The sequence below is a fragment of the Dermacentor silvarum genome, chromosome 6 (genome assembly GCF_013339745.2).
Source record: "Dermacentor silvarum isolate Dsil-2018 chromosome 6, BIME_Dsil_1.4, whole genome shotgun sequence".
In the NCBI taxonomy this organism is placed as follows: Eukaryota; Metazoa; Arthropoda; class Arachnida; order Ixodida; family Ixodidae; genus Dermacentor; species Dermacentor silvarum.
In genome coordinates, this window is record NC_051159.1 from 158,612,779 (window position 1) to 158,635,719 (window position 22,941).

Sequence of the window (22,941 nt, forward strand, 5' to 3'; positions counted from 1 at the left end):
CGACCTCATTTGTTTACATTTAGTATCATCATCATCTTCAGTGAATTTCTCCGGCCGCTCTGGAATGCGTGATGAGAGCGGTGGTTTATGTTTTGTGTGCTGTTGGTTTCGCTCGTTATTTCTGCTCTACATGAAGTTAATCTTAGCACTCTACCCAACTCTTATAGTCTGTAACTAACGCGTGTACTATGGCGGCCATAGAATCCTTCATGCAATATACGCTGTGCGAGCTGTGTAGGGTGAGTCATAACGTTGGGAAGAAGCACGTATATTCGAAGAAACACCAAGAAATCGTCAAAAATGTGTTGGCAAAGTACCTTAAGAAAGTAAGTGCCGAAGTTTAAGGTAGTCGTAATATGTGATCTTTTTCTTCCTACTCTTAAAAATCGTTCTGTCCTAGGTGAACGAAGCGAAGCAATTCCTGAAAAAACCCGAAGTGCACGATTTGCTTTGGGAAGATGGGGCTAAAGTTTGGTGCTACTTTTGCACCGTGGAGGTCGAAAAACATGGGAGAAATGTTGACGATGCTTTGAGCGTTCGCAGCTACAACTTTCTCCTGCACCTCGCAACGTAAGTGCCGTGATCACGTCTATCATGCTAATGCGCTGAGTATTTCTTTGATATTTCGCATTATCAGTGTTTTTGCACTTGAGTGCAAAACGTACGGCGCCCGTGCGAGGATAATTATGTAACGCCAACGAGGAATTTGCCACGCCTTGTGCCCGTGACCTGTGTGCTTAAGAAATCCGGCGTTTTTTAGTTGATTTGACAGTTGATGAGTACAGATGGGAGCGAGTACGTTAAGTTCCTCATGAAAGTTCACTGTCATAGCTTCACCGAAAGTATCAAAACTTTTTTTTCACTGTGAAAGCAGTGTTTCGCGTTTTAACGAAATTTTTTACGAAACACCACCACCTGCATTCTCCGGTCACAAAAGGCATGCAGGCGAGTCAACGAATCGTTTGTGAGAGCTTAGTGTTTGCTAACGAGCGTTAGCATAGAACAGAGTACGACTTTGTATTTTGTTGTAGATATTCCAACTGTGGCATGTGATGCAGATGATAATCCAGAGAGAAAATGTGTAGTTCATTCAGTGTGTCTTGTTGCATTCTTATAAGATTTACCATTCTTACCTGTCTTTTTTTTTTTTTTTTTGCTTCTTAAATTTTCTTCAATAAATTTTTTGTGGGGTACTTGTCATGCAATATGCATCAAAATATCCTTGTGAACATTAGAGTTACAATTGCCAGCAGCAAGTTAACCAGAATTTCTCTTTCCAGGCCAGCCCATGAAGCAGCCTGCAAGTCTTTCTTCTGGAAGAACAAAATCAGCAAGGCATCAGTTAAGCTGTACATAATCAACAGTGCCATAGTTTCGAAGTATGTTCTTTAGCCCACATAGAAAAGTTACCTTTTTTTTTTATTGTGCGTATATGCACAGCACATTATACAATAGCCATGCTCTTTTACAGAGCCGAGCCACTTATTAATGCTGCAGAGAAGGCCTACCTTGAGAAAATGGAAAGGCTGCATCAAAAGGTGAGAGAAGTGGTTCACTTGGCTTGCCCCTCCATCTAGATTAGGCAGCCTGATTTTTTAGATGCACTTGCTAGCTTGAAGCCTGTTTCATATGGTGCGATCTTGCTTGTGATTTCGCACTTGCAAATTTGCAGGTGGGGCACATGTGTTGTCAACGCCTTCGTATGTTGAATTTTTCTGTGTTCGGCATGCTAAACTTTGCTGCAAAATCATAATGCTGCATAGATGGGGAACCAATAACAATGCAGATAACTAGGCATGTTGCCTTGGCCTGCTTGCTCAATTTTTTTTTTGATAGAGTAACGAGCTCAAACATAAAAAACATTTCATGTGAAGAGTTTCTAATTTGTTTTACTTTGTTTTTGCTAAAGCAGCTAGGTCAACATTGAGAATAATTCAGTCTTCCACTGGGTGCTCACAAGTGTGGAAATCGCAGCTGCTGCGATCAGTGCGTGTGAAGCAGCAATGCGAAGTTCGCATTTGCAGAAATCAGTGTTATAGTAGCTGAACATGTGAAACAGGTAACTGTTTCACATGTAACTGTTTCACATGTTCACAGTAGCTGAACATGTGAACATGTAAAAAGTGTTCTTCGAGCAATAGCTCACTCAGATTTTGCACAGTATGTGTCACCAAGTAGGTGCACAGGGGAAGCTGAGGCATGGAGGGTGAACATTTTGAATTGTTTAAGGGCACTCAGCTTATAGGTGACACAGTCATTATGAGGCAACTATTCTATATTAATGTATAGGTGAGAGCAAGGCCTTCATATTGGAATTTGTGATTTATGAAACTTTACATGGTAGGCCTTCTGGCATAGCAGGAAACTTGGTTTGCCATCTCTGGCATACACGGCTGCACCTCTGGAATGGCCTGGTTCCCCAGCTGATGGTCAAGATGTGTCTTTTTGTTTTATATGTATATATATATATATATATATATATATATATATATATATATATTTACACTTTTGCTATGTTCGTTGAAGAAAAAAATGAGACCTCACTGGGATAATTTGAACGATGGCACCCAATAAAAAAATGTTCACTTGATCTTAAGATTTAATCACTAAGCTTGATTAGAATGTAAAGATGCTATACACCATTCTTTGTAGAGTAATATGAGTTTTGCCGAAATCTGAGATCCTTCAACAGAACTGCATCTGCCCATCCTGGAATTATCCTCTTGGCATTTAGTTTGTCCATGATAGTGCATTATCATGAAAATGCTGTTAGTAACAAGCTTCCCTGATATTAATAGGTGAACAAATTTGTAATATTTTACAAGCACTCTGTGCAAAATGGAGCAATATTAGCAGTAACATGGTCGTAACTCATCCTCTTTCTTTTTTCCCCTTTAGAGTGTTTCTGCCATCCTTAAAGCCAACAAGCAGAGAGAAGATATTGTGAAGAAAGCACGCCTCGAGGTTTGTTCTGGATGAAACGTATCCACATTGTGTAGCATTTCTATATGTGTGTTGCTTGAATTGTCTTTATTAATATGCTCAGAGCTTAGGTTAATTAGCAGAACAAAGGGACGGGAAAAAATAATTATGGTAACTTGTGTACCTGGTATAAGGATTCTTTTCTCACACATTTATTGTGACATAAATTGTAAACCTTGAAGCAAAATGAGCAGTATTTACATCTGTATTCTCTTGTGCACCTTCAAAAGTAATAAATTATTGTTGTGTTGCTGAGTGCTCCCCTAAAGAAACCACATTTGGTATGACAAGGTAGCTAATAGCAGCTTAGCAAGGGTGCTTTTAATGGTAGTGCTGGCTGACAAAGTACAGTCAAGCAGCGTTAGTTTAAAATATCAGAGACCGTAAGTTTTTGTTTGAAGTATAAGAAGTTTGAATGATCCATTGGCGACATACGAACAGAAGCATGAATGAAGAACACGAGCAAGCTGTAGGAGACATCTTAAGAGTTGTTATAAGGAGATATATACCCAAATGACTTTTTACCTCCCACCACCCCATCATGTATCAACATAATACTTTGCAAAATAGGAGGTAAGAGAAGAGTTCCTTCGCATGCACTCGTGAAATATGCCTATAAACAGGCATGTTATAAACATTCATGCTTTATGGTTGTCCCTTTGTTACCTGCTTTTTGGCTACCGCATTGCTGGGACCCAAGAAAATGAAGAACTTGAGTCGACTGAAAGCAGTTTGAATTAAGTGGGTTCAGATTGAATTAAAAATATTGTAGGCTATTTAACAAGCCAACCAGAAAGGGTAGCTTTAAAAAGTTGTTCTGGCACTTGCATTATTTCGAGGCAACTGGCAAGAAGGGATAACGATTGTACCTAAGACAAACATTATCCTGAATGCCACATTTGTCACCTTTGGCTTTTTTTCGAGGAATTTAGCTGATGGTGCCTGCCATTTCTCATTACTCCTGTACATACCGCCCTTAGCACTGTTTGCATCCTGGTCATTGATCGGCTGGCTAAAATTAGGCTCATGTTCAGTAGGCATGTGTGAATAACAATTTTTAACACCAAGTTTCGAATAGTGCCAAAAGTGAATACGAATCGAATGTTGAATACCTTTAAAACAATAAACAGCCATTTTCACCTCTAATACATTTTAAATGATCTTCACAATCTAGTATATTCACAACATTAACAAGTTTCTGTCATCACATCGCACATCATGAAGTGTTGTTTATTGAAAGCAGAAATGGAACACTAGAAGCAAATAAGCAGTTTATTCACATACTCAGGACTCATTGGTGAGTGCAGATGATAGTGATTCAGGCCGAAAAGCCTGGCTCGCTGAGCAATTTAGTGTGCTCCTCTGTGTAACTTCTCGTGTTTTATGCCTAATATAGCCACGAGGATAAAATGTGTTGCACTTTTGCTCCAATTTTAGGGTTATCACGCACAGTTGGCAATTTGAAGGATTTCAAAACTATTTTAAGAACATTTGTGTGTACTAAAGTGTCTACACAGTTCAAAGACCGAATCGAATAGGGCAATATTTGATTCGTTATTCGAAAGTTTCAAATACTATTCACATATCCCGGTGGATCAGTACATCAAACTATTTTCTTTTTTTGAATAAAAGATTTCTTTAGGAAGTATCGAACAATGTAAAACCTTGTATGCAAATTGGCGCTAGGACTGCAAATCCCTATCAGTTTGAGTATCACCAGAGAATGTTTCTGTGCTTTGTTCAAATGCTTACGCTCTCAATGTGCTGTGAATCCTGAATGTCCAAACAACAGTACTCTTCAGCGGTTAGCGAACACGCTGGTCCCCAAGCCCCAGCCTGGCTGCAGCAGCTGGTCATCACTAAATGGCAGTTCATCATCGAGTGTACAGGTCAGTCTTGTAACATTGCTCTTCCTTTGACAGCACTTGTGCTAGGGCAGGGGCCATATTATCTATGCATCAGACAAGACATAAAGTAGTGCAATAAGACATAGGACACAAATGCGACAGGCAGAGGGGGTGTTCCTGTCTGTGTAGTAGCTGCTGCTTGTGGTGGGTCTCCTTGAGCTGCTGTACTGTGTCTAGCCCACCACAACTATGCTGCATTTTGTACTTAGCAGGCAATGCTGCGGTGGGTAAGCAAGTAGTGTGGTTATAGAAGTCCTCGCTCTGTGCATTTCACAGTGTAGTTAATAATTTGCAAAGCCTTCTGCAGAATAACTATTTCATATATTACAACTACAATTTGTGGACTTAACATTATGCCAAGTTGTGTGTTTGTGCACCCTTGTGCTTCCAGTACAGAACTTACTATGTTTTGGTCAAGAGCGCTAATGGTGCTTTGTGGCTGGTGGCATCACTCCACTTGCTTGGCGGTAAATAGGTTCAGACCTGTGACGCCCTCTATGTAATAAGTATGCCATATTTCATGACATAAATGTACAACACTTAATGTTGCATCAAAAACATGGCGCATATACTTATATCTTTCTTTCATATGTGACACACTATTTTTTGGTTGCAAATGCCAGCAGGGAGAGAACTCTCCATCTTTTATAACATTGCCTGCTATGTCTAAAACGGAGTATGGTATCCGAATTTCCTGTTTTTTCTGTGTTCTAAGTGCAACTCCTGTCCGTGTGTTGCCTTTTTGTGTCACTCTACCTTATGTCTAAGCCATAACAGCTAGCCCCTAGCGCAAATTTTTTGTCTGAGTGGGTCACTTTGAGGGATACACCTGACACAACGGCTGTGCAGCTGTAGCATTCTGCTGCCTGTTCAATTGCTGGGTTTAGCAGCCACATTCTGGTTTGGCTTGAAAGCAACTTTATTTTTGCCCATATCACCTTACCCTGTATAAATTCTAACAGCAAATTATAACCCTAGCAAAAAAAAAATTCTGCACATAGTTTATGCAGATGACTGCAAACAACAGATCCCTACCATAGTAGCCTGGAACAATTTTCTGCACAGAAGAGAGCCCCACAAACAATTATGTCTATTTCTCTGTCTCTCTTTATATACTGTATTACCTCATTTTGCACTGCATTACTGACAAACAGCATTTCTAGAAAGAAAGCTCATTTTTATATTTCGGTATGAGGCTGTGATCCCATCATCACATGCATGTCTTTTTTTTTTTTCTGACAGCTAATGGAAAAGCTGTTAATACCGAAGTGGCAGGTCATTATAAGCAATGTATAATCATGTGTGGCATTATTATATCATCGCATCGTGTTCTGCGAAAGTGCATCCATTGCAAATTCTTGCTTTTCTTCTACGCTACGTTTAAAGCGAGCCATACCACAGGGGATGAAGGGAAATATCCACACTGGAGCAAAGCCTCCCTGGCTGTGTGAAGACAGTGAGGAGGAAGATGAAGAGGAGGCAACCATGGCCAAGCGTCCATGCATTGGAGAGGTTTCCAAGGCTCCCATTGGACCCACCATGGAGGACTTCCAGAAACATTGTATGGAGACACTTCATAGTATTTTCATGTTAAACGCCATGTGGCTATGGCCTAGCGCTGCTGTGCTTGAGGTTGTGAGTTCGAGCCTGGCTGCGGTGGCTCATTCCAGTGGGGGTGGAATGCAATAACGCCCATTTACTTAGATTTAGGTGCACATTAAAGAACCCTAGGTGGTAAAAATTAATAGAATCCCCCACTACGGTGTGCCTCATAATCAGATCGTGGTTTTGGCACATAAAACCCCAGAGTTTATTTTTGAATTTATTTTAATGCCTTCATATGTTGTATTTCCACATGGATAGAAAATGAGTGAAGCTGGTGTAAAGTGCATCAAACAGGCTGTGCTGACATTTCATTTGGTCATATAGTGACAACATATCTTGATGTTGGCCAGTTTGGCTAAGGCATCGGTTCACAACTTGTTCATTCTTCTCACAGTGGTGGGTTCTATGGGCTTGTCCTCACCACTCAAAATGTTGATGACGTTTTTACCGATTGTTTTCGATATTGCCCAATATTGCCTGATGCTGTAGAATGTAAAAATGCAGCCAGATTTAAAAGCACGAAGTCAATAGTATTTTGCAACGTTGTATGCCAAATTCCAGATAAGTGTTTTTGTTTATGTGAGCTAGTTATAGAGTGACTGTGATTATGAAACAATGGCAAGATTTTTTAAGGTAATATAGTTGATTTTAGGGTTGTTTGAGCTGCATTGATGGTGTTCCCAGCAGTCATTGCCATTGGTTGTTACTTTAAAGCTGTAGTAGCTCTAAAGTAAAGGTTATAAGTTGACCACAATGGAAGCTTGGGCCAGTTGGTTCGACATTGGAAATGGTAAAGCACTGCGAAAGACATGGACAAAGGGACTATGTAAGACTCGTAAGGGCTCTGACAACTTCACTTTATTTGCTTGCATGTGCGTGATACATACCTTAATTACTCGTGTAAGGCACACCCTCATGTGAGGCCGGCACCCCCACTTTGGAGTGCGAAAATTTGGAAAAAAGTTTCACTAAGCGTCACACGCATACTCACATGCTTGGTAATTCCTGCAAGCCACTACAAAATAGCACTAATCCGTGTCTGAAAAACCGGACGTCTGCTCTATCAATTGTTTATTGATAAACAAGGATTTCATTCCATTCTAAAGTAACCATTTACTAACCTAGTAAGGTTCAAGATCTTGGAACAAAAATGGTCCAAACATGCAATGATGTCTATGATGCATACAGTCAAACCCACTTATAGTGTAAAGGCGTTTATTGCACGCAACCGTTAGAGCCGACCGTTGGATCAGCTCAGGGAACTTCGGGCGCGAGCGGCGTAGTCCGAGCAATGCGCTAGCTGGAGAGCTTGACCCACTAGACAGCTCTGGTAAGGATGCCCCACTGCATCGTCCCTCTTCTTCACTACAATTACCCCAGGGACGAAAAAGGGAGCCGTCCGGCGACCTAACAGTTCGTCACTATTAGTGGATCGTAATACCGCTTGAGGCGCTCGATGTTGACAATGTCGCGTCCGCGACGGCGCATGGCCGAAGATGGTTCAACGGGCTCAATCACATAGTTGACGGGTGATGCACGCTCGACGATGCGGTAGGGACCTTCATACTTGGGCGTTAACTTGGAAGACAGACCAGGTGCAGCGGAAGGAACTGAGAGCCATACAAGCGCTCCAGGAAGAAAGGTGGGCGCAGAGGTGGTATCACCGCGAGTGTTCTTCTGGCACTCTTGGTCATTGGAGGTAAAGGCCCGGGCGAGGTCGCGGCACTCTTCGGTATGTCTCACCGTATCAGAAATGGGCGCACATTCAGATGCGTCGGGCCGGTATGGTAGCATTGTGTCGATGGTGTGCGATGGGTGCCGGCCGTACAATAAGAAATATGGCGAAAACCCAGTAGTGCTCTGCGTAACAGTATTGTACACGTAGGTGACGAAGGGCAGAATGGCGTCCCAGTTCGTGTGGTCGGAGGAGACATACATTGAGAGCATGTCGCCGAGCGTACGGTTGAATCGTTCCGTGAGTCCATTAGTTTGAGGATGGTAAGTCGTTGTTGTGCGATGAACAACGTGGCACTCTTTGAGAACAGCTTCAACTACTTCAGAGAGGAAGACACGTCCGCGGTCACTGAGCAGCTCCTGGGGTGGCCCATGACGCAGGATGAATCGACGAAGCAGGAAGAAGGCAACGTCGCGCGCAGTAGCTGCCGGAAGCGCCGCAGTTTCAGCGTATCGCGTAAGGTAGTCAACTGCCACAATGGCCCAGCGGTTTCCAGCCGATGTCATGGGAAGGGGCCCGTACAAATCGATACCGACGCACCCAAAGGGCCGGGTGGGGCAAGGTAAAGGCTGCAGCCCAGCTGGCGAGAGGCGGGGTGAAGATTTCCGGCGCTGGCAATCGGGACAAGAGCGTACGAACTTTTGAACGTAGCTGTACATCCCTCGCCAGTAGTACCGCTGTTGAAGGCGCTGGTAAGTCTTGAAAATGCCAGAGTGGGCACACTGGGGATCGGCGTGGAAAGCTGCGCATATTTCGGAACGCAGGCTGCGAGGCACTACTAACAACCACTGGCGGCCAGTCGGAGCTGTAATTGCGCCGGTGAAGCAGGTCGTCGCGAATGGCGAAATGGTGAGCTTGACGGCGCAACGCGCGATCGGAGCACCACGTCGGAGCACGCCCTGTATGAAGCGGCTGGTGATAGGGCTGCACAGGAGGCCTAGCCACGACGTCGGCATAAGTAAGGGGCACATGAGCAGAGAGTGGGCGGGGCCTCGCGACGACTTCAGCGTAGCTGAGCGGTGCTGGCGCCGGAGCCTGTTGCGGTGGTGCCACGACCTCGGTGTAGCTCAGTGGCACAGACGCAATAGCAATATTGAAGTGCCAAGAAAATCCCATTGTTATAACCAATAATTGTTATAACCGGGTTGCATTAAAAAAGCATAGGCAGAAGGTTGGTGTAGCAAAGGTGCTCGCAGTCTTTTTTTCTTTTTCCGTTGGTTTTGCATTCTTTTTTCTTTCAGAGCACACCTCGTAGCCAGATGTAATTGTTATAACAGATAATGCAGCATGGGGAGCATTCTATTAAGTGGTTTATTTTACCGTAGAGCACATACAAAAGTTGACAATGCATTGGCTGATCATTGTTATATCAATATATTGTTAAAACCGGTATTGTTATAAGTGACTGTGCTAACATACTGGCAGTGCAGCTAAGGCGCGAAATCCGAAAGTGTGAATGTTGCCCTTTATTTTCTTCCTTATTAACCAACATTTGCTGTTAAATAAATGTTAATTAAGTACTGAAAATAAACTTCACCCGACTACAGCAACTTTAGGCAGCATTAACTTGTGTGTTATCACGACATCAAGATTTTTATGCAGACTATCATACAGGTATGAGATATGGCACAGTTGCCTGCTGCCTCCTCATATCTTTAAGCACAGTGTAAGTTTTGTCACATGAACACAGCGTGAAGAGTTCAAATGCATTCACATGCAACCTATATTGCTTGTAAAGAAAGTAAACAGTCAAATGAAGCGCCACAACCAACTGAAGGTCACGCTGTAATTAAGTTGTATGAACTCGCCGAGCAACAAGTTCTGCTAAACTTCATTTTTTCACATGGCATGTGAAAATAATTTTACTGTGCTTGTAGATCTGAAGAGGGCAGCTGTGACGTATGTGAAGAGAAAGGTGTAATGGGGTTTCTATATGTTTGTTCCTTTAGTGTTCCTGGAGAAGCGGAAGAAGCTCAACCCAAACCGTGTTGGGGCAAATTTCGACCACTTTTCGGAGACATCAGAAGAGTGGCTTCCATCATTTGGGCGTGTGTGGAACTTTGGTAGAAGGTGGCAGTCTAGGTAAGCTTTGGATTTTGCCATCTTTGGATTTGCCATTTTTTGCCATCTTTGTGACCTGTAGTATCTCCATTAAACTTAAGAACCTTAAGTCCAGCAGGAAAGTCTGTCCTTTGCTATCGAAACTGTGAGTAAATGTGTTAGATCATTGAATTGGAGGTGTGACAGGTGCTAGTGACATACATCACTCAGCTGTCACTGAAACTAATAAATAGTTTAGAGTTGTGACTTGGAAGTATGACATTCCTGTAATTCCACGTAATACTGTATGTCAGGCACGGTGCAAAATTTGTATACTAAATGCTACATCTTATATTTCTTCAGGAGTCAATACCGAAAAGAAGAAAAGACTGCGAGGAAGTGGAAGAACCCAAAGGAAAGTTAAACTTCGCCCGCACAAATACTTGTCTTAATGGGCACAATGCTGTCACTGCTTTTTGTAAATAATAAATGGTATATAATGTCTGAAGCTTGCAGCAATTTCTTTTTCATTTGCATGGGGTGTGGTGTCACTGGAGTGCCTAACATAAGGGAATACAATTTAACCTCATAATGAGGTCGCATCCAACATAAAAATACCTTTGTTATATGCAATATTTATTAGGGGTGTGCAAATAGTACTTTTCGAGACTGAATTGAATACAAATCGAATAGTGCCAGAAGCGAATTCAATTGGATAGATCGAATGTTTTTCTAATAGTTTGCAAATATAGTACCGCCTTCTCGCCATTAATACAGTATAGACCACTTATAACGTAACCGCTTATAGTGCAGGACCGGATATGGTACGGTCTTTTCAGACTCCCGTTAATTTTCCCATAGCACTCCATGTATACGCATACCGCTTACAGTGCAGCCGCGTGAGACGAAATACCGGTTATAATGCGGCTTCCGCGAGAAAATCTCGCCGACAAGGGCGGCAGCGAGCACGCTGCTCAACAAGGTGCGTGCTGCCGGCCGGCGTATGCATAATTCAATGCAATCAAACTCGTTAATTCAGACTTATTTGGCGGCACATCGGTTAATCCAGACTACTTTCGGAGCTCGGTGAGCGAGGAGCGCCGCAAATGTGCGACGCAAAAAAGCAAGAACAGCGCTAGCGTCCAACCGAAACGAAGCGGCGGAGTCCGCATCGCCAGAGCTATCAGTTGAAATCGTACGTAAATGACAGCAACGCCGGAACGCTTCAAGCCTATTTGTGTCTTTAAAACCCGTATTCTTGCGTTTACCGCCGCGTATAACACCACGTTGGCCGCGGGCTTTCGTAACTGTGTAGTCCTCATCCACGATCGCATCGATAGCAGCCGCAGTTTTCTCTGCAGCGGTTGCGGCGATCAGTAGTTTCGTTTTTACTCGGTACGCGCGTCGGCCGCGTGCCTAAAAAACTGCGTAGTCGCCATCGATGATCGCATAGATAGCGACCGCGGTTTCGACTGCATTTGTTGCAGCGAATGATAGTTAATTCGTCCAGACTTGGTGCGTGCGTCGGGCACGTGCCTTCAGCACCGCAAAGTTGCCGTTCATAATCGCGTCGATAGCGGTCACGGTTTTTTCCGCAGCGGTTGCGGCAAACAGTTGTCTCGTTTTGACTCGGTGCAAAGCTGTCGAGCTTGAAAAGCACCGGCTACATCGCGATTATGTTTTTGCCAGCTCACTGGCGAAAACGTAATCGCGATGTGCGCGCGATAGTACAAATTAGCGTGTCTACATGCTTGGTCTACATGTTTTGCCTACGTGCAGGGGTTGAAAATCGTTGTTTTGGTTATAGTGCGGTACCGCTTATAGTGCAGATATTCGCGACTCCGGCGACTTACGTTATAAGCGGTCTACACTGTATCCGACAATTTTCACATTTTGGTATTCACACCATTAGAATGCTTCTGCCATTAGAATGCTTCTGCCATACCAGTGCACATTATTATAGCATGCTTTATTAAAAGCACAGAGGAAATATTAGGCACAACTAAGCAGTATGTTTGTAAACTCGGTGCTCTTCATTGCACACAGAGTCATGTTTTATCATGTAAAGTTTAAAAAGCCAGCCTTATAATATCTGTGTAACCTTCGAGACTATCAGAAATGCATGCCGTCCACAGTGTTGGCAGAGCAAGAAGGAAGCCCCTTTTCTCTAGTTCGAATGGTTGCAGCAGGTGCCGCCACTAGTATTTTATCAAAGTATCGTCATCATCGGCTATTTTTATGTGCACTGCAGGATGATGGCCTCACCCTGCGATCTCTAATCAACCTAGTCTTGCGCTAGCTGATTCCAACTTGCACCTGCAAATTTCCTAATTTCACTGGAGCGAAACAATATCAATATCGAATGTTTTTCGAATAGTTTGCAAATGTACCGCCTTTCACCATTAATATCAGACAATTTTCACATTCTGGTATCAATTATACTGCAATGAAATGTATTTTTATTTAATCTAGTGAGAGGACACAGGGGCTGCATCTATAAATAGCACCAAACAATACCCACTGCAGAATGTCATGTCTAAACATTGCATAATGCGAGTGATTTTGTTTAGTCGAAAGAGTCCAGCTGTCTGAGCAACACAGCATGCTTTATATTTACCTTATTTATTCGATTATAAGGCAGTCATGATTATAAGGCGAGCGTGCCAGTTGGAGGACCGAAGAAAAAAAAAACTGAAGTATGCACACTATTATAAGACGATATAGAGTAGCCGATGGATTATTCAGACTCGGCAGGGATTGCCCAAAATACTGAATTACTAACGCAGCCAAAGCGCCAAACTGGCAGCCATGAAATATGGGGGAAGGGAGCTCCAACACATGGAGTCCAGGTTATATGTGAATTTTTGCCTTAAGGTGTTGCTTCACGGCAGCGCGAATATCGCCTTATAGTGTGGCTTCATAACACTGCGGTGCGTGCTGCTTTAAAGCCACACTATAAGGCGAAAGCCGCGCTGCCGTGAAGCGACACCATACAGTGAAATTTGCGCTGCCGTGAAGCCACACAAGGCAAAATTCGTGTATAAAGCGGGAGGGGGGGGAGGGTTACATCAAGGCTGAAGATTCTGGGAAAACGCCTCACCTTATATTCGAATAAATATGGTAGTATGTTATGTCCACTGCGGATTGGATGAAACATGTCGCATTTTTACTTCAACTTCATGTTTGAACATGTATGGTAGACAACAAAAGTATTCAGACTTCGAAAAACATTCAGGTTTTCAAACATTGACCAAATCGAATAGGACAAATTCAATTCCTTATTCTAAAGTCAAATATTTTCATACTCCTGATATTTATTATGGGCATATGTTCATTGCATGCTAATATCTGTGAGAAAAATTTTAGGTTTACTTTGTACGAGGGCGAATCAGAAAGCCTTAGCCATATTTTTTATTAGCCAAAGTAAGGTACGTACAGGTAATTACGAATATGCGTACTATTCTACGTACCTTACACTATTTTTTCACATAGTCCCCATACTGGTTCAGACATTTGTCCCATCGCAGCACTAAATTTGAGATGCCCCCGTGGTAGAATTCATTCACACGCGGCCTCCCCGTACTCTCATTGTCATGCAAGTCTTCACGGCCTTTTGCGAACTTGCAACACCACCACCTCACACTTCTCAAAGCGCGACACCTTTGCCCATATGTGGGCTGCATTTCCCTGTGAATTTTGATGGGCGTTCGTCCCTTGCTCCATGGAAAACGAATCGCACTTCATTGCTTGTATGCCGTGGACCTGTGAAGCACAACTGACAGCAGCACCGTGCTGCAGAGCTACCGGCAGATAAGGCCGGGCTGGTCCAAGAAAGGTCCACCGCTGGGAATGGATACGTTGGCTTCGCATTTACAGACGTAATTTCGCTAAAAAACATAGGGGCAAGGACTTTCTGGTTCGCCCTCGTAATATTGTATCTTTATATTGAGGTTTATATCTTTATATCGAGCATGTGATGGGCCTGCGCCTTCAAGTTTAGGTGGCCAAGATCATATGCATTGCACCCAACCCAGCTTGAATTACATGTTATAAAAATGCCAGCCTAGGGCTCAGCCCACCAGCAGTATAATTGGACAACAGTAGCTATGCATGCACACAGGCTTGCACTACAAGGCATAACTTGGGTAACAGTTCTTGAAGTACTGGCTGTGAAACAACTAGCATGAGCGTCTTGTCCTTGTTTTGACTTTGTATACTTGTGTAATAGGACTGTAGAGTACACTTTTCATTAAAGAGGCTCTGAACCACTTTTTGTCGAAGCCGAGAAATGCATTTGAAATTAAAATAGACCATTTCAGAAATACTTTGCCACTAAAAGTACTTTGATGCATTCACCAGAAGCAGAGTTATTGGCAATCAACGGTCGCATATGAGCCCCTTTGCAGTGCCTCCGCTCCTCCTTGAATGCCTTGCACGGCGGAGCGGGGCCTGCCCACAATGCTTCACCTACTGAACGTCACGATGACGCGCAGTTCAAATTTATTTTAGGATGTTCGTGTAGACCCTGCTATTTCCGATTTTGGCACCTATGACGCACCCAACGTGTTTGTCCACAGTGAGCCACAGTGCACTCAGCCAGCGAACTCGTCGTGGCCGCCGCAATATCTATGCCACGTAGCAGACCATAGCTACATGCAGCTATAGTGTGTATGCACAGTGTTTACTTTGTGCACGACAGGGCTTGAGTGCGTGCTCGTGCTCATATGCTCCAGTCTGGCCATGCTATGTGGTGTGGATCGGCTTTGTCCTGCACCATCTTGACCGACGGATAGTAGCCACATCCAACATGCGCATTTTGAAGCGTTATTAATAGCTCAATACAAAGCAAAGTCTGCCAAGGCATCTAGCCATGAGCGGCCAGGAGTGAGCGCGCACTGGCAAGCGTGCGTATCGTTTGACCTTGAGTTTCGCATGGTTCGAAGCTAGTTGAGTGTTCAAAATTAGTCGAAATTAGCGAGACCCAACTGGCTGCAACACCAATAAGTAGGGTGGCCTAAGTTTAATTCCTTCGCAGGCAACCACGGCTGAGTGTGAGTAAACAATAGACAGCTTCTTCCGGAGGTACGTAATTCTTGTCATAATTAGCAAGTACGTATATGCTTCACCTACTTTAGCCTGTTTATTAAATTGAGTCAATGAATATACACAGTAACAGTAGGAAGAAGCACACTGATTTAAACACGCTTCTTGATTGATGTCAGCTATTGACCAATAGCAGCCACGCATAGGGAGTCTGCTACATTACGAAATAAAGTAGCCCGAAAAGAGGGAGGAGCAGACTTCTATTGAAAAGAGAGCATTTGAGAAAAAGATGACATCGCACTCAGCTTTCGAGCTTCATGCACTGCGCACGCCTGCATAATTTGGCTGGGACGTTCACAACAGCGTCTTTTCACCAAGCCTGAGGGGGGGAGGTTCAGGACCCCTTTAAGCAAGGCTTGATGAAATCCCTTCTGTACTTGCGTGAACCCAGCCTAGGTCCTCATCTTCAAGAATGGGATGCAGGATTGCCTCCCTTTATTAGGCCGAGCTTGGATGTGACTGAGCTTTCAGATAAGCGCTGTGGGGATTACCAAAATCTTGATTGCCACAAAGATCTAAACACAACCGCTGTGACTTGACGCTACAGCTGTGACGATGGAAAATTGGTCATGTGGTGCCCTTCACACCTTGGAGCATGCATAGCCAAGGCTTGATAAGTCAATAGCACTTAAGATCAAGAGGGCGTCTGCTGCAGGCCAGCGTGGCACGTGCGTGTTCTCTGCACCTCGCTGGGGCCAAGGTTAACCGTCCAATGCTCGAGGGTGATTGCCACTGTTGTCAAGCTTGTGGAAAGACTTTCATAGACTAAATTTCTTATTCGTCTTATTACAAAGTTTCAATCCATAAATAATATTTCGTTCCTACAACAATGGCTTTTATTTGCCTGTTTTTGGTGAAGACTACTTCCAAAAGCAACCAAGAAGCCAAGTCGCTTCAGCCCAAACCCATCCTTTGCTCTATATGTTGCTTAATGTGGCCCTTAAGTGCGTACAAACATTCGATTTCTAAGTTTGAAGTGAGCACACATGCATTTAAACCTCAATTTTCCTCAAATGTTTTCTATGTAACAGACCTTTTCAATTTTTCTAGGATGCTTCCAGAAAGGGCCGTGAGTCCTTCTAATTTAGCAAAGGAATTTCATGTTGTGAGTTTGATCAAAGGGACATTTCATTTTTATTTTTATAGTATGCATACAGAATCGGTGAGGAAAACACATTGTCATGTCAGTGAATTTCTGGGCCACAGCACATTTGCCAGTGCCCACACTGGGTGCATTTGGATTGCATTCGGGGGCACTCGCAAACAGATGAATCTGAAGAGATAATTATTCCTTCTTTCCACTTGTTTCTGTCTTCAGGGCCCTAGCAACCTGTCGTGGTTATTAACTTTGGTTAGTATCACAAAGATAGTTTTGGAATTGGGCCGAGCAGCACATTGAACCCTTATATTAATCGAGCGATTCCTGGAAGAAATGTGCTGAGGTGGCGAGGAAGTGAGGTGGACAGCCTTTTGTATTTGGCCCTCCGCAGACATCATACAAACTGTGATCACAGTTTTAGAAGTAGGAAAAGAGGGGGGAAAAGCTTTAACTTAAGCTATACTTGCCCCACCACCTAACCACTTGACAGCGAATTTATACATATTACCTGCAGTACAATAACAAGGCAGAAATGTTACACTACAGGAAAAAAGAATGGCTCTGCATTCAGGCATCTGCTGTCTGGCAGCAACACTTGAACCTACGTTCACTAGCTTCGGTGACTGTTTAAATGATGACGGGTATACAGTAAAAGCCTTTACAACAAGCGCCTCTACAATGATATCAGATGTATAATGGAATATTCTGTGTCCCAGCTGAATCGCTATTTTTCATATCTATTGTGAATGCCTTTACAACGAGTACCACTACAACGAAGGAATCTAGGCATCCTCTATTAGCAATTTGTTGCTTAATTACAAACGTGCTCCGCAACCAGCACCGAGCTGCTGGACACATAGGGAACGCCGGTCAACACCCTACAGTAAAATCTCGTTACTAGAGACATGGTTACAAGAGACATTTGAAAATGGTTTGGTTGGTTTTCTTATGTTTGCCATGTTAACTACATTGCATGCAAGAGACATGGTTACAAGAGACACTCGGTTACTAAGGACAACTTTTTTAGGTTCCTAGAGTAAATTCTTCACTATTTAGAAGACACAACCCAGACACGCTCATGCAACGCGGCCGACGTCATACCAACCGGTATGCGCTGCACTTTTCATTCCCTTGGCTCGATTCTTTTCTGTTCCCCAGCCGAATGTCATTTCTCGCAAGGTTGCGACTACAAATTGCACCGAACTTTGTTATTATACTTTTTGTCATTAGGGCAGAAAGCATCGACACTTGAGGCTGACGAGCATCTAAGAGCACTTCAAAGGTATTGTGAGCAACAGGAAGGTTTGCAAAGTGAAGTGCTTTACCTCCAGAAGTTGGGAAGGAAGCCAATACAATCTGCAGTCACTAAAAAATAAACTACCTACTATGAATGGATTTTTTAAGCCATACTGAGCAATTTCCTGTAGATGTGTTAAAACACACTTTAATGCCGACGTATAATAAAGTGATCTAGTCCGACTCTCCGGTGTTTTTACAATTTTTGGTTACAAGAGACCTTGAAGAGACATGTTTCCCGGGTCTCTTGAGTGTCTCTTGTAACGGAGGTTTTACTGTAACAGAGATGCGGAACAAGCCGTCAATCTGAATGCCATAAGGTCAGCGGCTGCAGGGAACGCTGGTCAACACTACAATAGAGATGCGGAACATGCCTTTAACCTTGATGCCATAAGGTCAGCTGCTGTCATATGTTTCATTCGGAGAAGTGCATTAAAGAAAATTTGCAACTTTCACTGTGTATGTGTCCTTACAATGAAATGACCTGTATGACAAAATATTTTGTAGGTCCCAGGTGCTTTGTTATAAATGTGCTTGACTTTACAACAGTTTATCTCTCACTGAGGTAGTCGGCTTATCTTGCAGTAGGGGCCGACAGCACAGGAAACATTGGCAAGATCCAGAAGGACATTACAAGTGCACTGGTTACAAGGGAGAGGCTACAATTCTATTATGTTTCTTTTTATGCTACAATGGTTTTTCTTTAATTTTCATATACAATATTTTTCAACCTTATTCTGCGCAATACGATACAGTAGTGACTCTCACTGTTCCCTGACACCTGTGGTAACAGCTTTAGTCTTGTATTTTTATTTATTTATTTATTTATTTTTGCTGGCTCGACTACGGCCATCCAGCAATTTGAAATACTGCAACAAAAAAATCCTCAAGACCAGCATGAGTGCACCGCTGTAAAAACGTTGCGTTCTTTTCAAAGAAGTAATTCCTTTTGACATTTTTTGGGGAGTGGAGGGAACCATTACAATAAAAGCTCGATGATACGAATCTCACGGGATCACGAAAAATATTCGTATTAGCCGAAATTCGTATCATCGAAACAATTAAAACTACTGTCGAATCTCGATAATACGAACTCGAAGGGGCCCGAAAATTTGTTCGAATTAAAAGGACGTATTTTTGAAGTATTCGTGCACCATAGCACGATGCACGAACGGTGCGAGTCGTGAAATATCGCGGCGCGCAAGCGCATAGCAAGCGCGGGCCACGAAACTGCCCGCGCCGGCTAACGGTCGCTTCCCGATAACGACAGAAAACGAAGCTTCAGGGAGCGAGCGAGCGGCGCCGGCACGGCACACGGGTGCGCGCGGAGACCGTCGAAGGTGAGGGAGGAGGGCGGCAGGGAAGCGGATTTGGCCACGTCCACTCCGCCGCTTCGGTGGCTCCCCTCGCCGTCCCTCTCAACTCCCTGGTAGCTCTCTCACCTTCGACTCCGTGCGCGCCCGCCACCGTCGTGCTGGCGCCAGCTTATTTTAGCCGCCCCCTGAAGTTTCGTTTTCTGCCGTTATCGGGAAGCGAGCGTTTGCGGGCGTGGCAGTTTTGTTGGCCCGACTGTGCCTCCGCCGCTGCTTCCCTCTGCGCTGCTGCCGCAGCGTGCAAGGTCAACATGTGACTAGAAAATAGAGGAGAAGGGTTCACTGCCATTTTATCCGCGTGGCTGAGACGTCGGCACTAGTGTGTGCTAGAATACGGTTGTCTAGAACACTCTAGTCGGCACGTACACGCTTGTTCCGGCGCGATGCAGAAACGGCGACCTTGCAATTTGAGAGAGAAGGAAATTTCCGCCGCGGTTCTTTTATTGCGATAGCAATTATATGGACACCTCAACCGGATTTCTACCGTCGTCGTCGCCGTCGCCGTGAGGTTCCGTATAGATAAAATCTTCGCCGCGCGCCGTATGCCCCAGCGGAAGCGTGCGGGGACGCGCGCTATCACGGAGAGCGTGCGCACTCAATCTCCCACGCGCAAGCAAGGAAGCGGAAAGCCAGCGCCGGAGGGAGCAGGGGGGGCACTTCTCTGCCAACAACCGCGCTCGTCGCTCGTCCGCACAGTCTCTTATCGCTCCCACGCGCAAGCAAGGAAGCGGGAAGCCAGCGCCGGAGGAAGCGGGGGGGGGGGGGGGGGGGCACTTCTACGCTGCCAACAACCGCGCTCGTCGTTCGTTCGACCGCACCGTCTCTTATCTCCACACGGCTCTGACCTTTATGCTCCCTGCATTCGCCTCTCAGTTTCCGTTGAAGCGATAGACCGCACGTACATACGCTCGCTGCCAGCGTTTTGACAGTCATTGACTGCAGTCATTCAGTGTGATCTATTCATGTTTGTTTGTGCGCGCTCACACCACGCTTGTTCATTCAGTTAGTAATAGTCGGGCCACATTTTCCAACGCACGCTACACATGCAATGCTGCCCAGATCGGCAGTGCAGCGCTACAGGTGTGTCCCTTCGCACGCGCGCTGCCCACGGGAAGCGCTTCTCATCAACACCACCGTTTCACACGCGCCTTCTCGTGGTCATCGAGTCTCTCTTCATGTAGGTCTACTTACGCCGCAGCACACCTGCTTACTTAATCAGCTCATGTTTACTACAATTCATATTGCTACCAAGGCCGCTCACCTTACTTCGTATGACATTGCTGTGTTGCTATCGCATTCATTGCTTCGCCCTTAGGGCGAAACTGTGACATTTTTTTTTTTTTTTTCGTTCTTTCGCGTGCGGCATTGAGGGGTCTCTCCTGAGCTTTTGCTCTATGGCGGTGTCGGAGCAATGCCGGTCGGAGGCGCCGCCACGTGATTTGGCGCGCTGCTAAGAGCATTGTCGGTGCGCGGTATGTTCGAAATAAGCGTGTTCGAATTCGCTTGCTTCGCGTTGACGTTGAACGAAAGCACGTTTTTCATGATAGTCTCGCTGTGCAACAATTGTGCTCAGTGTTGACGTTGCGAGGCCTAGCTCCTTAGCCAACTCCGTCCGCTTCCTCTTGGGATCCTCATCGACCTTTCGAAGAATGTCTAATTTCTCTTTAAAGGAGAGTGCTTCCCGCTTGCGAGACATAGCTCGCTGCGACTAGGCAAAATGGCGCAAACACGAAGAACGCGGCCCCAAGCGCAGCAGCCATTCCATCTGACGGCTCGCAGAAAAGGAGGAAAAGTACAAAAGCACCAAAAGCGCCACCGCTTCAAACTCTTCGCGCCCAGTCGCGGAGTCCGCGCTGTCCGGCGCCGCGCCTCCGCACCAAAAGAGAAGGAGAGAAAGCGCGTGACTGCGCGCTGTTGTCTTTCGCGGCCGTCGGTGGGGCGGCGTTTATTCGTATCAACCGACGCAGGCTGAAAATCGATTCGTAACAACCGTTCTCTAGCACGTTGCAAAGTAATGGGGCTCGGCCGAGACCACAGGAAAAATTCGTATCATCCGGAAATTCGAATTCGTATTAGCCGTGATCGTATCATCGAGCTTTTACTTTATATAATTATACAAGTTTACCTCCCTCAAGCATCTCTACTTGAGTTAAGAAGAGCGCACAGTGAATGAGGTATGGATCACATCTGTGCAGGTTGCTTGGGCTGCGCGTTGGCTCGGTGAAGGTTTAAAGGCAGAGTGGCATGTTTAAACACCTGTGGTATTGTTTTCATCATCTGGAACAATAAACACAATTAAGCGGCCCGTCGGCATCAGGCTTGAAATGAAACCATCGACTTACATAACGCCTGCAATAACTCGGCACACAAGACAGCATCATCTGGACTCACTAACACCCTATTATGCTCGAACTGATACGTTTAAGTTTTCTTTTTTCCCAGAACAATATCAGATTGGAACGAAAGTTTAGACACAGTGTGACTAAATATTGTATAATTTTGTACTTGCTTGTTCCTAATTTGTTCTCTTTTCTGTATGTATTCTATTGCTCCTCTGCTTGGACCGAAAGGTCTGCAGTATGTACTAAATAATAATAAAAATCTGATCAACGTCCCCAAGGCCCAGACACACATCTGCCATGTATGCTATACGTGGCCGTGCATTTTAGGTTCATTTGCGTTATGCTAGTTACCGTGTTTTTTTGTCTATAACTCGCACCTTTGTATGAGACGCACCCACCTCAAGACGACAGTTGTTCCGGAAAAAAAGGAACACGTATATAAGTCGCACCAGTGTATAAGACGCAGCTGTTCGTTCGGTAAGTGATCTTAAAAAAAATTACAGTGACGTTTCACTCCGTCAACGCGGGTCACGCGCAAGTGTATGAGTGCCATATACAGTGTAGACCGCTTATAACGTAAGTCGCCGGAGCCGCGAATATCTGCAGCACTGTAAGCGGTACCGCACTCAAAACAACGATTGTCAAGCCCTGCACGTATGCAAAACATGTAGACCAAGCATGTAGACACGCTTTGTACTATCGCGCGCACATCGCGATTGCGTTTTCGCCAGTGGGCTGGGGAAAACGTAATCGCGATGTAGCCGGTGCTCTTCAAGCTCGACAGCATTGCACCGAGTCAAAACGAAACAACTGTTTGAACCGCTGCGGAAAAAACCGTGACCGCTACCGACGCGATTATCAACGGCGACTTTGCGGTGCTGAAGGCACGCCCCCGACGCACGCACCGAGTCTGGACGAATTAACTACCATTCGCTGCAACACCTGGGCAGTCGAAACCGCGGTCGCTATCTATACGATCATCGATGGCGACCACGCAGTTTTTTAGGCACGCGGCCGACGCGCGTACCGAGTGAAAACGAAACTACTGTTCGCCGCAACCGCTGCGGAGAAAACCGCGGCCGCTATCGACGCGATCGTGGAAGACGACTACGCAGTTACGAAAGCCGGCGGCCAACGCGGTGTTATGCGCGGCGGTAAAAGCAAGAATACAAGCTTTAAAGACACAAATAGGCTCGAAGCGTTCCGGCGTTGCTGTCATTCACGTACGATTTCAACTGATGGCTGTGGCGATGCGGACTCCGCCGCTTTGTTTCGGTTGGACGCTAGCGCCTACAGTACACTGTACTAGCGCCGTTCTTGCTCTTTTGCGTCGCACATTTGCGGCTCTCTTCGCTCACCGAGCTCCGAAAGTAGTCCGAATTAACCGATGTGCGGATAATTAAGTCCGAGTGCTTATGTATTTTGATGCGAAAGCGTCAAATGGCCTATTGACCGAAAA

At 44.9% G+C, this 22,941-nt stretch overlaps 1 protein-coding gene across 1 annotated transcript; it reads left to right on the top strand.

Annotated features, from left to right (window-relative positions):
* Nucleotides 1-53: 53 nt before the first annotated feature.
* Nucleotides 54-10,793, top strand: LOC119456985 (centrosomal AT-AC splicing factor). The gene is made up of 9 exons (XM_049669166.1): nucleotides 54-326; nucleotides 401-570; nucleotides 1,281-1,379; nucleotides 1,472-1,538; nucleotides 2,899-2,964; nucleotides 4,775-4,871; nucleotides 6,196-6,450; nucleotides 10,179-10,311; nucleotides 10,633-10,793. Exons 1-9 carry the CDS (start codon nucleotides 189-191, stop codon nucleotides 10,691-10,693), a joined length of 1,086 nt encoding a protein of 361 aa, XP_049525123.1. The 5' UTR covers nucleotides 54-188; the 3' UTR covers nucleotides 10,694-10,793.
* The last annotated feature ends 12,148 nt before the right edge of the window (nucleotides 10,794-22,941 follow it).